At 40.5% G+C, this 15,620-nt stretch overlaps 1 protein-coding gene across 2 annotated transcripts in view; it reads left to right on the plus strand.

Moving 5' to 3' along the window:
• Positions 1–15,620, plus strand: part of RYK (receptor-like tyrosine kinase) — a 111,270-nt gene that overhangs the window by 27,688 nt on the left and 67,962 nt on the right. For both annotated transcript variants that reach the window (XM_018051063.1, XM_018051054.1), the window contains exons 3-5: positions 9,130–9,229; positions 11,040–11,174; positions 14,196–14,249. In XM_018051063.1, coding sequence (XP_017906552.1) covers positions 9,130–9,229; positions 11,040–11,174; positions 14,196–14,249 — 289 coding nt within the window. The remainder of the gene's footprint in view (positions 1–9,129; positions 9,230–11,039; positions 11,175–14,195; positions 14,250–15,620) is intronic.

Consider the following 15,620-nt stretch of genomic DNA (forward strand, 5'->3'; position numbering starts at 1 on the left):
GCATGTTTCGTGCCCTTCTACCCCAGTGTACATCAGTGTATATTTTCTAAGGATAGGAGCGTTCTTTATATAACCAAAGTACAACGGTCAAAATCAGGAAACTTAACACTGACACAAGACTGTTCCTAATCTCCAGAACTCACACTTCACCAGTTAATCACAATCATCTTTTTTGTGGCTTTTTTTTTTTTCCCGCTCCTGTGGCCTTTCTGTTTCTTGACTCTGACATTTAGGGACATATAGGCCGGTGGAGGGCCGCCTCAGTTTGAGTTGCCTGAGGCTTCCTCGTGATTGGGCTCACGAATGCCTCCTTGGTGGTAACACCGCAGCAGTGCTGTCCTCCGCTGGGCACGTGATGTCAGCTTGTCCTTTTACTGTGGATGTTACTGTGACCGCGCAGCTCACCAGATTTCTCCACTGTAAGGTTCTCTCCTTTATAATGAACAAGTAATTGTGGGGAAATAATTTGAAATTAGGGCTTCCCAGGTGGTGCCAGTGGTAAAAAAAACTCACCTGCCAATGCAGGAGACATAAGAGATGCAGGTTTGACCCCTGGGTTGGGAAGATCCCCTGGAGGAGGGCATGGCAACCCACTCCAGTATTCTTGCCTGGAGAATCCCTGGGACAGAGGAGCCTGGTGGGCTACAGTCTATACGGTTGCAAAGAGTCGGACGCGGCTGAAGTGACTTGGCACGCACACGTGTGCACAATTTGAAGTTATATAAAATTCTGTAACTCAACACACTTTCAAACACTAGTTTTTGCACCTGTGTTTAAAACTCGGTTTCACTTTTAGCCATTGTGATTTTTCCTCTCACTGAAAGAGGTCAGATCTGCGCTGGGTAACCATTTGGTGGGAGTGTTGTAGAAGGAATTTAAACATTTGTGGAATGGTGGTCTTGAATGTTAGGTTCCCTTGCAACTCTGAGATCCATTGTTTCAAGTAGAGAAGCTTTTTATAGTCTCCAAAAAGTTGATGGTTAGTCCTTTGTTACTTTTCCCATCTGTAATGTTGATGAATATAAAAACAAATAATACATATATTTTAAAGTTGTGAAAAATCTAATGAAATAGTAGAGATTTTATTCTGAGTGAACTACTGACTTTGAACAGGATGTGATTGTTTGGGGGCCCACTTGGGAAAAAAGATTGCTGATATATATATATATACCATGAGAATATTTCCCAGGCAAGAGTATGGGTAGTGATTTAGGAATAAAAAGGTAATGTGGGATGTGGCAGTTAGAATTGAACAGAATTAAACCTCTTATTCATTTGTTTTAAAAAATACACATACACTAATTTTTTTTTTTTTTAGTGAGTTTCAGGGATCTGACTGCTTATGAGTGCCTGAGGAGTTTTAGAAACCTGTAGACAAGGAGGAAATTGGAGTGCGGGAAAATACATAGAAGAAGGGGCTCAGATGAATGTATATGTTGGAACGGGAAGTAGTGTTGGTCTGGGTACATGTTGGGTGAGGAGGAGCCTTAGTATTGCTCTACAGTACTTTGCATTCTTCACATTATCTTGTAGAGCATAACTTTCTTCTGTGGCAGGTGTTAAACACCATCCTTAGTGTACATTTGGGCTGCCCTTACTGGTATGATGGTCTTTGTAAGTCAGAAGTTCCCTGAGTTGCTGGAGGCCATCACCATTTATTTACCCGGCCCGGCCAGATGCCTAGAAGGGATCCTAGACGCCTCCTGCACCTTCCAAGTCCAGATGATCCAGATGATTCTCTCTCATAACTATGCCTTAAATTAGTTTCTTATCTCTCTTGAGATCTAATGCCTCCTCCTTAACTTAGGCTTTCATGTTTCTATCATGTTTCTAGATTATGGAAAAATAGCAGCCTTCTAACTGGTCTCCTGGCCTCTGGACTGACTTCTTGCTGCACCCCCTGCAAAGCTGCTCTGAGGCTCTCGGTTGCCACCAGAATAAAATTCTGTTTCATAGGGAGCCTTCATGATCTCGTCTTTGTTTTCTGCCTGCCCTCCAGCTAATCGCTTAGTGTCTCTCTTTATTTCTTGAATGCCCTGGACTCTGTTACTGTGCTGCTGTTCGCTGTGCTAGAGATACCCTTTCCCCAGTCTTTACTTCACTAACTCTTGTTTAGCTCATGAAACTTAGACCTGGTGTCACCGCTTTTTCAGCTGTGTCAGGTGCCCTTTCCTTTCACACCCTTATCATGCTCTTAAGAATATTTTTGTAGTTGCTCTTCTCTCTCCCTTTGAGGCACTGAGCACGTCAGGGGTAGGGACCTCTTTTCATCTTTCTCTGGGTCCCTTGTGCCTGTTGTAGCACCTGGTACTTAGTTACAGGTGCTCCTTAACTGACTATGGAAGAGATGCACAGGGCGCAGCTCAGCAAAGGGGCAACTTCGGAGCAGTTAGAGCTTTTCAGTTAGGATGTGCCGCTTCGGAGGCAGTGGATGCCTGTATCTAGAAGTGTGGAAACATGGGTCGGGTATTCTTGACAAACTATTTGGCAAACTAGTTGCACACCTGGGATTTTGCAGATATTTTACTGTGAATAAAGTTTTAAATTTGAAAAAATATAGTTTTAAAATTGAAAAAAATGAATGTAACTCATAGTTTGAACATATAGCTAAGCCTATTTCACAGTTCATCTGTAGAAGGTATAAGAATTCTCAGGAAAGTACTAGTCATGTTATGACTTAAAATGTTTTATAGTAAAAAAGCAAAGGAGTGTGTGTATGTTAAATCTAATGTCAGGTTTGACCTCCATTGCAACTCCTAGTTCCAGTTTTAGGTCATAATTTCTTTTGTGGTTTTAGCATAGTTGTTTAATTGAAGTTTGTTTATTTTAAAAATTAATCTTTTGAGTATTTTGTTTATGCATATGGTACAAAATGCGAAAGGCATAGGGGTATGTAGTGAAAAATAAATCCCCTAGCCTTTTCTAGTACCATCCCCAAGCAATTTAGCCACCTAACTCCCCTTCCATTGGCAGCCACTGTTCCCTGATTCTGATCTCCCCTTCTAAAGATAGTCTGTACATGGATAAGCATCTAGATATGTGTATGTATGTGTGTGTATATATATATTTTTGAAATGATAGTCATGCAAGGGGGCAGGAGAGACATGATGAAGAGTTCTTCACCTGATCTTGTTAGCTCTGGAATGCAGTTAGGAACTTTCAGAAAGAGAGTCAAGGCTCCTCGGGTCCAACACTTTGCAGTTACTGCTTTTTAAGAATTACCAGAAGATGAGATACTTGCTTCCAAAGATCTTCAGTCTTCTTGGTATGTCACTTCATTGTGGATATTTTAACATTATCGAAGCGTCTGATAATAGTGTTCTGCAGTGACTTTGTTTTATCTTGCCAAACAGATTGTGGTCTTCTCAGAGACTGGAGCTTTGTCTTACTCTTGACATTGTATCACACTGCCTTAGAGAGTGGTTGGTAAATATAATGGGTTAATTGCATTTCCAGATGGGGTAAGAACTCTGGTGTTGCTTTTCTTTCACAGTCCCCTTACTGCTGGTTTTAACAGATAACAACTTGCTTCTGCATTCCAGAACATTCTCCAGTATCCAGGAAAAAAACTTGCAATTGCATCTGTTAAGTGTCAGATATTTTAGATAGCTGAAAGGCAAAAATATACCAAAAGGTAGCGGAATACTTACCCCACTCAGTCCCTATAAGCTGTTTTTTGGTTTCAGAAATTCATCATTGTCAGGAGGGTCTGCAGGGAGCTTGTCCAGAGTTCCTACAGCAGCCCTGGGGGCCAGCCTGCTGTATCCCCTGCAGAGTGGGGTTTCTGTGAGAAAGGCAGCACTTGTGATAATTTCAGAGAAATTGAAAGGCTGTTGGGCTTCAGGCAAAGTGTACTCACTTTAAATCTGTACTGGGTTCCAAGAGGAAGTGGCTTTACTTAGCAGCTGCCTATTTGCAATTACCATTTGTTTCCAAGTAAGGGAAGATTACAAAAAATGTTTATTTCTCAGCTTATTCAAATATTTATATTTTTTTCTTATTTCTTTTCTGAAGTATTTTGGCTCATTCTTTGTTCGGATAAACAACTGATTTTCAGATTTTCTTTGTTCCAGTAGATTATAAATGTTAGCTTTAGAGCAGATCTGTTTCTTCAAAGGATTATTGGCCAGTGAGAGTCTGTATAGATCGATGGCATGCCAAAATAGAAAAAACTGCCCTTTAATAATAAGCTGTTTCTAACCCCAGAAACTACAATTTAAAATTTTATATTCTGAAGATTCCTGAGGGAGAAGAGAACTGCTTTGGAATGCCTTTCATGTTCAGGCAGTCCCTCAAAAAGGGAGGCCACAGGGCAGGCGCCATGCTTTCACGCCTTTCTGTGTTCCAGGCTGCTGCTGGCCAAAGGGCTGGGCTTCTCAGAAATCCTGCTCAACCCCTTCACCACTTCTCCGCGTGCCTCTGATGCTACCCAGCTCCATTCATGAGCCCATTTCTCTACCTTCTGCCCTCACCCCCTGCCACACTGAGGCTCTCCAGTGCTGGTCTCGTCCCTGCCCTCAGACTACAATTAGGGCCTTTAACCTTGTTTGCAGCTCGCTCTGTCTACTGCCCCAGGGGTTCTGGTCCCTGGCTGGCTGTGCCTCTGCCTGCAATTATTGAGACCTAGAGTAAAGGAGACAGCAAGTGTGGGGAAGCATAGTAAATTTGGTTTTCAATCTGCTATGTTTGAGAGCTGTAAGATTATTAGGCACATATGTCTAGTAAGTTATTGGGCATGTGGGAGAGAATGAAGATGTAGGAGAGTGAGAGAGACGAGCTGACGATACAGGATCCCACTAGTGGTCTAGCGGGCTAAGGCTAGTGTGCTGAGAGAAGGGTTTATCATTTGGAGAAGGGAATAAATCTCTCCTTGGGAGTGGAGTGCAGAGGAAGAGTGCTCTAACAGATCTGCCTGGAAAGTGAAAAGTAAAGTCGCTCAGTCGTGTCCGACGCTTTTCGACCCCATGGACTGTGTCCTACCAGGCTCCCCCGTCCATGGGATTTTCCAGGCAAGAATACTGGAGTGGTTTGCCATTGCCTTCTCCAGGAGATCTTCCTGACCCAGGGATTGAACCTGGGTCTCCCACATTGTAGGCAGACGCTTTACCATCTGAGCCACCAAATCTGCCTGGAGGTGAAAAGAAAGGCAGAAAGTGGGGTGCTGGTTCTTGTGTGCCAGGTGAAGGGGACAGGAGCCTTGTCTGAGAGGAGGAAAGTGGAGCGGGCAGCAGGTGGTGAAGCCGTGAGTCCCAAGAGGTTTGGAGTGAGACAACTAGGGAGAAGGGGCTGAGTGGGGAAGGGACTGCTGAGCAGGATTAACGGCCTACCCTGAACGTGGGGATCATCGTTGTGTAAGAGCAGCTTTCTCTCTGGTCTGTGGTTTCCCCCGGCTGTGCTGGGCAGCAGGGGTGGCGTGAGAGGTGGTCAGTGTTCTGACGGCAAAAAGACGATGTTGGTAGCCAGTCTTCTCTGGGGCACAGACTATGGAAAGTGAAACCAGGTCCCTGGATGGATAGGCTGGAGAGAATGGAAATAGCGTCACTGGCCATTACATCCCAGCTATGAGCACAGCCCTTGGTTTACAAATGTGCTTCATAAGTGTTGGTTGAATCAGAGTGTTGGAAACAAAGAACTGGTTTTGTAGAAATCAGAGGTTGTGATGGGATCTTTGATAGATTGGGATTTTTACATTTGTTTTGGTTATGGAGTACTTCAGTACATAGGAATGCTCAATATTAATATCAAAGCCACCAGGAAGATGGCAGGAGACAAAGAGAGCCGAGCGCCGCGGGCTCTGTAAAGTCCTCGTGTGACACTGATGATGATGGCGTGAGAAATAGCCATTGTGAGTAGAAGCTGTGAGCTTCAGAGTACAGGGGCTTGTGCATGAGGAAGGGAAGTAGAGAAAGGACCTGAAGATCCTGAGGGAATGCTGACCCTGCTGTCTAGGCCCTGAGGGTTGAGGGTTACAGGGACCAAATGATTAGGAAAGCCGGGCTGGAGGAAAAGGCAGGGAAGACTCTTGTGAAGAGGCCGACAGTGTGAGAGTCTATTCAGTCTAGTGGGGTTCCCAAGATAGGGGACAATACAGAGGGCTGCAGGATTGCTCTTGGCAGGGCACAGGAAGGCTTGTGTCAGAATCTTGGCGGTCAGGAGCAGGCTGGCCAATATGAGGAAGTGCAGTGGGGCATAGCATGGCCACCCTGGAATGACTGCTGATGCTACTGGGGTCTGCGTTCATCAGAGGGGACCTGTACTGGACTGACAGTTAGGTGTGTCATTTAATTATTTTATTTGATCCTCAGCAGCAGCAGCATTTTATAAAAACTGAAGCTCGGGGAAAGTTAGTAAATTATCTGATGGTCACACAGTCTCATGGTTCCAATCCAGTTCTTGCTGACTGTGCTGAATTTTTTTTCAGGCAGCTGCCTTTCATGTATTGCTTTGTTTAGAGATTGCATGGATATAGGAATATAGTGAAACGCATTTTCTTAATATTAGTAAGTATTGCTGGAAAGCCTGCTCATTCTTGGCCCACACTTGCTGGGCTATGGCTCTCTCACACCCCCTGGTGGCAGTGACTAAGTATTGCAGCATGCTAAGGTGAGCGGGAACACTTCAAACCAAGGAACCACCAAGTCACTGATGTGCAGCAGCAAGAGCATTTCCTTTGTTATGAACATGGCACTTAACAAATACAACTTTTAACAATTGTTTGTATATCTATCTTAACTGTAAAGCAGTGCTTTAATACTTGCATATCCCTATAGTGTTCTGGGTACACCTGAATGGCCCAGTACCCTGATGCTGGGAAAGAAGGCAGGAGGAGAAGGGGACAGCAGAGGACAAGATGGTCAGATGGCATCACTGACTCAAGGGACATGAGTTTGAGCAAGCTCTGGGGGATGGTGAAGGACAGGGAAGCCTGGCGTGCTGCAGTCCACAGGGTCACAAAGAATCGCACATGACTGAGCAACTGAACAACAGCAATACTGTTCTGGAACTTTCAAGTGAAGTGTGAAAAGGGGAACCAAGAGAGGGAGTTATAGTCATTGGATTGATCCCTTCTTATATGTGGGTTAGACACCTCCTGACTCAGTCAGTGCACAGGTGTCCATCCTTTCTCTTACAATCTGGGAGGTTACTCTTTTCCCTGTTTTCTTTCATCTTTGTTATGTCCTATTTATTGGTTTTTTCCATTAGCGTGTACCACATTTGAGTATCTCCCATTGAAAAAAGAAAGATAGGCTTTGAAGTCTATTCTGCCATTACCTAATTATGTTCTTTCTAGTTAAGTTTCTTGAAGAATGGTTTCTTGAACCTCTTTCCTACTACTGTTTTCCTAACCCTCTGCCCTTTGGCTTCTGCCAGTCCCAGCCTTCACTGGAAGGCCTGTGACCACTGAATGGGAGAGGGGTTCCCTTCTCATTGAATCCCAAGGACAGGACAAAGAATATCGGGAAATATAAGGCCTCGTTGAGGGTCTTGAAGATGGCATCCATTCTGATTTTCAGCTATTGCTTTGCGGTTTGAGCTGTTTCTTTCATGAACATCTTGCTAGCAAAAGGGGTGTGTTTGGTGTTGATATTGATTGATACTGATTGGTTCTATCAAGCCACCTATAGAGGCCAGGTATTGCTAGAGAATATTGATGTTCCAGAGACATTTTTCTAGTCATCTGTCTTCCTTTCTGGATTCTGAATCACTTGAGATCCAGAGGTTAGGTGGACATCTAAACATTAACTCTATTAGTGGTGAAAGCTGGACTAGAGAATGCAGCATAGATATTTTATGAGAAATTTGTAATTTGGAATCTACTTGTGAGGTGAGTGGATCTACGGATCAGACCTTCATCTGCCAGTCACATACAGGCCTTCAGAGCTTGGCTTTTATCAGCTAGAGAAGACATTGGTGACTAGTCATCGACTGTAAATTATACATCTCAACTCCTTGGCTCTTCATATCTCTCTGCCTCCCTAGGGCTTCTCTGTCGGTGACTGTGATCCTCAGCAGGATTTCTGACTCCTAGATGGCAGGTGGTTTAGGAGAGTGGTGGTACTGTTCTGGGCATGAGATAGAGGGTGGCTTACTGGACTGGATTTTTATCCAATTGAAAATTCCCAGGAACAAATGAACAAGCATAACAAAACAGAAACAGAGTCCTAAACATAGAGAACAAGCAGGTGCTCACCAGAGGAGGGGTTGGGGGAAGAGATAGGCGAGGGAAATTAAGAGGTGCAAACTTCCAGTTGCAAAATTAAAGAGTCAAGGGTATGAAATTTACATTGTGGAGGGTATAATCAATAACCAAATAATATTGTCTTTGTGGTGACATATCATAACTACTTACTGTGGTGATCATTTTGAAATGTATAGGAAAAAAATCACTCTTGTATAATAGGAACTAACATAGTGTTGTAGGTCAGTTATACTTCAAAAACAAACAAACGTGCAAACAAACTCATAGAAAAAGAGATCAGATCAGATTTGGTTACCAGAAGAGGGGGACAGGAGGGGAACTGGATGAAAACAGTGAAAAGGTGCTACAGATTTCCAGTTATAAGATAGGGGTGCAGTATACAACCTGATAAATGTAATCAACTGCTGTATGCTATGTATGTATGTTAAGAGAGTAAACCCTGAGTTCTCATCACAAGGAAAAATTTTTTTCTATTTCTTTAATTTTGTATCTATATGGGATGATAGATGTTCACTAAACCTATTGTGATAAGCATTTCATCATGTATGTAAGTCAAGTCATTATGCTGAAACCATTTTATACAGTGATATATGTCAATTAAATCTCAGTAAAACTGGAAGAAATAAATAAGATACACCCCAAGGTAGTGATCTAATGAGTCATGTAAGAAGCAGCACAGTTTGGTGGGGAAACATCTTAGACTCACCAGATCTGGATTCTCACTCTGGCTGCTTTGCGTATGTTAAACTTTCCTGGCTTGGTGTCTTTGACTGTTAAAATACAGGAACATTCCTAAGACTGTTTCTGACAATTTGGACTTTTAAAAATAGAGCTAGATTATCTGTTAATGACCAAAATCAGTGTGGTCAAGCTATACTAAGCCCTGTCTGTTATCACAGGTCCAGTTTGTTTATTTCTCCGTATTATAGGTTGAATATAAGCTGGGATTCCAAGTAGACAATTTTGTGGCTATGGACATGCCCCAGGTCAACATTTCTGCTCAGGGGGAAGTTCCACGCACTTTATCAGGTGAGTCTAAGTGACGGAGTTTAACATGCTGTTTTTAACTGTATCCCCTGTACCTGGAGAAGGGCATGGCAACCCACTCCAGCATTCTTGCTTGGAGAATGTCATGAACAGAGGAGCCTAGCAGGCTACAGTCCATGGGCTCGCACAAGAACTGGATACGACTGAAGCAACCTAGCACGTACGCACACACCCATACCTTTAAAGAACCTAGGTATAAGATGTATAAGTTCTTTAAAGTGATTACAAGTGATTTACAAGTGATTTTTGTAAATAAGGATTATTTGGATTTTTTAAACGGTTTCTTCTTCCCCATCTCCTCTGGAATCAACGTGCGCTCGGCTCTTCCCTGTCTCCTTTTCTGCATTGTTGGCCCTGACCCGAGCCCCTTTGTCTGATACTGCTTTTCTTCCATTAGCTCCTGCACTGCAGCCTGGACAGTCACTTCCTCAGTGCCCCACCCTCATCTGTTGAGCACCTTCCAGATTCTCCAGCTGATGTGCTGTGCTTAGCATCTGCCCCTGCCTGTCTGTCTAGCCTGTTGCTGGATCTGCCCCCGTGCTCTAGCAGTGCCAGGCTGCATGCGATTCTCAGAGCCAAGGCTTTGCCCATGCTGATCTCTATGTTTGGAACCATTTTTCCATCTTTCCTGCATCTGAATTTCTGTTCATATTAAATATTCTGCAAGACTCAAAGTCTTTACTCTTATTTTTCTGCCTTCTCTCCCTCCATTTGTTAACTCTTTCTATTCTTCCTGCCCTGTAAGATCTTTATTTAACTGTTTAAAATTGATCACATTATTTTGTAATTTTATGTCCTTGTCTGTGCCTGCTAGCCTGTGGCCACCTGAGGGCAGGAGCTGTCTGTTTCAGCTGTCTACCCTTGGTGCCTAGCGTAACATCTGAACAGGATAGGTTCTCAAGAGTTGCCTGAGTAAATGATGTGTATCATGTTTATACCAGTTTGTTTTGAGCGTCTTTTGAGAAGGGCTCCTGAAGATGTGAGATTTAAAGAAAATGAAAAGTTTTAAAACTTGAAAGTATAAGTCCCAGTGTTATGAAACTTTCTTAACTCACTGTTACCAGTAGCATACGTTAATCTAAGCCTTAAGAAAATATGAGAAGGCTGGTTAATTTTTATGGGCTAATAAAGAAATTCAGAAATGCCCATTTGTTCATACGCTGATACAGATGGTAGAATGATGCATTCTAAATTTGTAGAAAGAGTCTTAAACTGAAAGACTGAAAAAAAAAAAGCACCCAAGTCTGTTATCCCATTGCTGTGGTAATTGATTAAAACAGTTTCTGCTTAGAAAGGTTTTTTTTTTTTTTTTGATGCATAGGTGAGAATTTATCAGTTTCATTTATAGCTTTATATTTAATCTCTTCCTTAACAACAATACATAATTGCATTTTGGTGGTAAAACTGTCTTTCCTTTTTATCAAGTGAGTTTTGTTGTTACTGTTGTTGATTGTGCCTGGTAAGATATGGAGTTTGCCTCATGATCTTGTATCTTTACTATGTGGTAATAAGAGAATTTAGGAGACAAATTGGTGTGTTAAAAATCATGAGCAAATTTGAAAATAATTCTCTTCCTTTGTCTTGATTTGTTCTTTAATGTTAACTTTTATAGTACTTTATACTTAAAGCTGTGTAGTCTAAAGATAAATTCTCTGAAAGTTTTTGCTTACTATTTTATGTAAATGTATTATTTTTTAGTTTTATTGCAACAGAAATACATTCTAAATTATGGGACATTAATGTTGATTTTTAGAAAATTTAAATATTTTTTCTTATTAATTTTTTTTAACAGTGTTTCGGGTCGAGCTTTCCTGTACGGGCAAAGTAGATTCTGAGGTTATGATACTCATGCAGCTCAACTTGACAGTAAATTCTTCAAAAAACTTTACAGTCTTAAACTTTAAACGAAGGAAAATGTGCTATAAAAGTAAGAAATTTATTTACTAAAGTATGTTTTTTATATAGATGTGAGAAGATCAAAAATAGATTTTGTCGTCTTTTTACAGATTTGTGTTCCAATCTTGACTATAGTTGCAAGTAAGAAAAGAGAGCCTAACTGATGAAATTCTGAAATAATCACCATGATAGCTTCTAGCTAGCCATCTCATTTAGGCCCCACTCAGTCCCTGCTTTCTCAAAATTTTTGTCAGAATTGGTAAGAATGTTTTCCTTTAGGAATGTGAAATAGCACCAATGGCCAAAGAGGTAAAGAAATTACAGCCTTTAGACAGGGGCCCCTGAGTAATGGGATGTTAACTATGTTTCCTTTATGAATTACTTTTATATAGAAACATTGCCCTGGACCCAGAAAAACATGTTAGAATTATAACTCTACCCTTGGTGGAGTACTGGAATAGATTTCCTTTTATTAACCTAAGTTTCAGGTTTTTTTTTTTTTTTCTTTTCATCTATAAAATGGCATAATAACCTGTTTCAAGAGGTAGGTGGGTTGATTTTAGATTAATCTACTATCATGAAACTTAAAATTCTATATGTGGATACTTACTAGTTGTCGGTAGTTTTTGGCTTTGAGTAATCCGTTACTCAAGAAATTGCAGCAGATATGAAAGAGCTTCAGCACACAAGTTCATAGAGCAAGAATTTTAGAATTCTCCCCAAAGGTTATCTAACCAACCCACTCACTTAAGTTCCATAGAGATTAAAGTGACCTGAATTTACCCATCACAGTGGTGGAGCTGGTTAGTGTGTAAGGTAGGTAAAAAAATACTAAAAAAAACTTGCTGAGTTTGGGTTTTGCTGAGTGACAACCATGTTCCAAGTGCTTTACAAACACATTAAACCCATTTAATGCTTATAGCAGCCTGATGCAGTAGCTTCTCTCATTATCTCCAGTTTCTGAGGAGGAAGCTGAGGCTCAGAGAGTCCGACCAACTTGCCAAGACCGGATAACTAAGTGGTGGAGCTGGGTTGCAAACCTGTGCTTTTGCTTCATTGTCAAACTGTCTCTTAACACACTTCCTAGTCAGGATTACTGCTGAGTGTTATGAGAACACCTGAGGCCAGCAGGTGTTCATTAGCCAGAGTTAAAATGGCTAATGTCCAGATATGTGCCAGCAAAAAAGTGGTACTGCATTAGAATGGGCGTTTTTTTTTAGCTCTCATTTAATCTTTTAATTAGGAGTAAACAGTTGCTCTCTCTCTGTATTTTCCCCAGTTTTATTGAGATATAATTGACACATACCACTGTATAAGTTTAAGGTGACAGTATAATGGTTTGATTTTCATACATTGTGAAATCACAATGTATGAAACTTACCACAATAAGTTTACATAGCCGCCATCATTTCATGTGGGCTTCCCCAGTGGCTCAGATGGTAAAGAATCTGCCTGCAATACAGGAGACCCAGGTTCAACCCCTGGGTCGGGAGGATCCCTGGAGAAGGAAATGGGAACCCACTCCAGTATCCTTGCTTGGAAAATCCCATGGACGGAGGAACCTGGCAGGCTACAGTCAATGGGGTTGCAGACACAACTGAATGACTTCACTCCATCATTTCATGTAGTGAACAATAGAGAAAGCAAAAAAAGAAAAAAAATTTTTCCATGTGATGAGAATTTAATAAATTAGGATTTACTCAACAACTCTCACATAATCATACAGTTAACATATAACATATGCCATGCATACATTATATCTGCAGTAATTATCTTGTAACTGGAAGTTTGTACCATTTGACTACCTCTCTAGGTCCTCTTTCCTCACACCCAGCCTCTGATAATATCAAATCTAATCTCTTCTCTTATGATTCAAAAAAACTTTAATTCTTGGATTCTGAAAATATAAGTGAGATCATGGAGTATCTCATAGTCTTTCTCTGTGTGACTTATTTCACTTAGCATAAGGCCCTCAAAGTCTACCTGGATTGTTACAAATGGTAGGATTTTCTTATTTTTTTATTTTATTGTGTGTGTATATTTTCACCACTTCTTTATCCAGAATAGACATTTTTGTAATGAAAAGTTAGCCCCATTTTAGCTTTAGTGTTTTGGTACATTTGTCAGTTCTTGCATATCCAGTTACACACTTACTTTCATGTAATTTTAAAGCCAAAGTGGACTTTAGATACAGAGTGCAGAACAGATGGTTCCTGGTCCCTAGGGAGGTGGCGCTGCCTTTACAATGGCACTTCAACTGTTAGTGCTTAAAGGCAGAATGATGGCCAAGTGTGATGGAGTCTGTGGAGCACACCAGTGCTAGTACCCACTGAGGTTTAATGCTCAGCTGATACTCAGAATGATCTCATACCCTCTCCATTTTCTTTATTATGTACATGAAAACTAACCATTGATGTAGTTTTCTATTCTGTTTTTGACTTAAACTTAATATTGAACCAGTCTTTTTTTGGGTGGTTGTACTTCTGGCCACCCTAATCTTCCAGTTCACATTCATGATTCTTACTTTAGTATGTGATCTTAATATATTTATTTATATGGTTTTCAAGCTTAGTACTGTTTGAAAAGTGTCTGCAACAGAAAACATGTGTATACTGTATTGAATGTTAATTGGTGGTACTGGCAAGAAAAGTTTCCTTTATCATATGAGGATGGAAACTATTGGTTCAGACAAGTTTCATTACTCTGAAACTCCTCAGTGCCTTTACACTCTGCTAATGTGCACTGTTAGCCTCCACAGAGGTTATGGTTTGTAGGTTTTCATAGACTTCTTGACCACAGAAACCCTTTTTCAATGAGTGACTGTAATTGGCTAATATAGGCATATACTGTTGATTGATGAATATAGTGATGATTATCAGAATAGTAATGTAGCATTTATCATTTTGCAACAAATAGCTTGTTACTTAGTTTAGGCAATGTTCTTTTAGAATATAAAACTGTTAGAAAAAAATTCAGAAAGTTTAATTACAATATATAAGGATTTTCATGGAAAAGAACTTCTAAAGCATCTTTTATCTCCTTTTAAATTCAGAACTTGAAGAAGTAAAAACTTCAGCCTTGGACAAAAACACTAGCAGAACTATTTGTAAGTGTTACTGTATTTTTCCATCATTAGGGATGAAAAATAATTGATTGCAAATAGACTTGATTTCATGAAGCTTGGAGGTTTTGTGGTTTCCAGTTTCCCAAAAGATTAAGTGATGCCATGCTGTTTATTTAACTGATGTTTTGTAGAATGGTATATTTAGATGGAACTATTTGAATATTGAAAATTTTGTAAAGTAAAATTCTAAAAAACTTTTATAAGCAAGAATTTATATCATTTCAGGTGGCCATAATTAAAGTCTGAATATGAAATATGTGTAAGATCTTCATCTGTTTAACAGAAAGTTAGAAAATCTGATTCATGGCCTGGATGCAGCTCTCAGCTAGTTTCATCCAGGCGAAAATACGAGCTGAAAGATCCACGTCGTTTAAACCTACAGAGCAGAAATGCAGCATAGGTTTTTATTTTTTGGTAATGGTTCCGTAAGATTGTATAACTTAGACTTCTTTTTCCTTTTCTGATATGGGTGCATCCTTAAGTCTTACTCTTCCTGAGTTTTAATAACAGCATCTTAACATGGTATTAGATTCTCTTTATGGAAGTAAACTAAAAACAACTGGGGCAGAGAAATTCAAATATAGAGAAGTCAAGGGAATGTTTTGATAAACCCCCATGTGACCATCACCCTCAGTAATCATCAACATTTACCAGTCCTGTACTGTTGATTCCTTCCTCTTTCAGACAGGTGGGTAGGTAGGGAAGGGTAGAATTTTTTAAAGCACATCCTAGGCATCATGCCATTTCACCTATAAATGTTTCAGTGTAAAGAACTTTTTAAAAGCCATCAGTTATTGGAGAAGGAAATGGCAACCCACTCCAGTGTTCTTGCCTGGAGAATCCCAGGGACGGGGGAGCTTGATGGGCTGTCGTCTCTGGGGTCACACAGAGTTGGATACGACTGAAGTGACTTAGCAGCAGCAGCAGCAGTCAACAAGCCACAATCATCTAACACCTCTTTACTTGTATTTGATTTATCACGTGTAACAAAACTAACTCCTTAATGTCTTCTAGTAGCTAATCCATGCTCCCATTAACCTGATTGTCTCAAAGCTGTCTGTGTGTAGTTTCTTCCCCGAATCAGGATCCAAATGAAGCAAACTTACACTGTATGTGGTTGACGTGTATTATATTAATCAGAAACCACCCCTTTCCCTTCACTGTCATTTACTTGTTGAAGAACTTGACTCATTTGTCTCATAGAATTTTCTGCATCTGCATTTTAATGGTGCCATTTAACATGTTTTTCTCTCTTCTAAACTGGTAGTTAGATTTTGTACTTGGTTAAATTGAATAGTTCTGGATATTTCAAAGCATACCATTTTTAAAGAGAAAATAATATGAGATTTATCT

The sequence above is a fragment of the Capra hircus genome, chromosome 1 (genome assembly GCF_001704415.2).
Source record: "Capra hircus breed San Clemente chromosome 1, ASM170441v1, whole genome shotgun sequence".
Lineage (NCBI taxonomy): Eukaryota > Metazoa > Chordata > Mammalia > Artiodactyla > Bovidae > Capra > Capra hircus.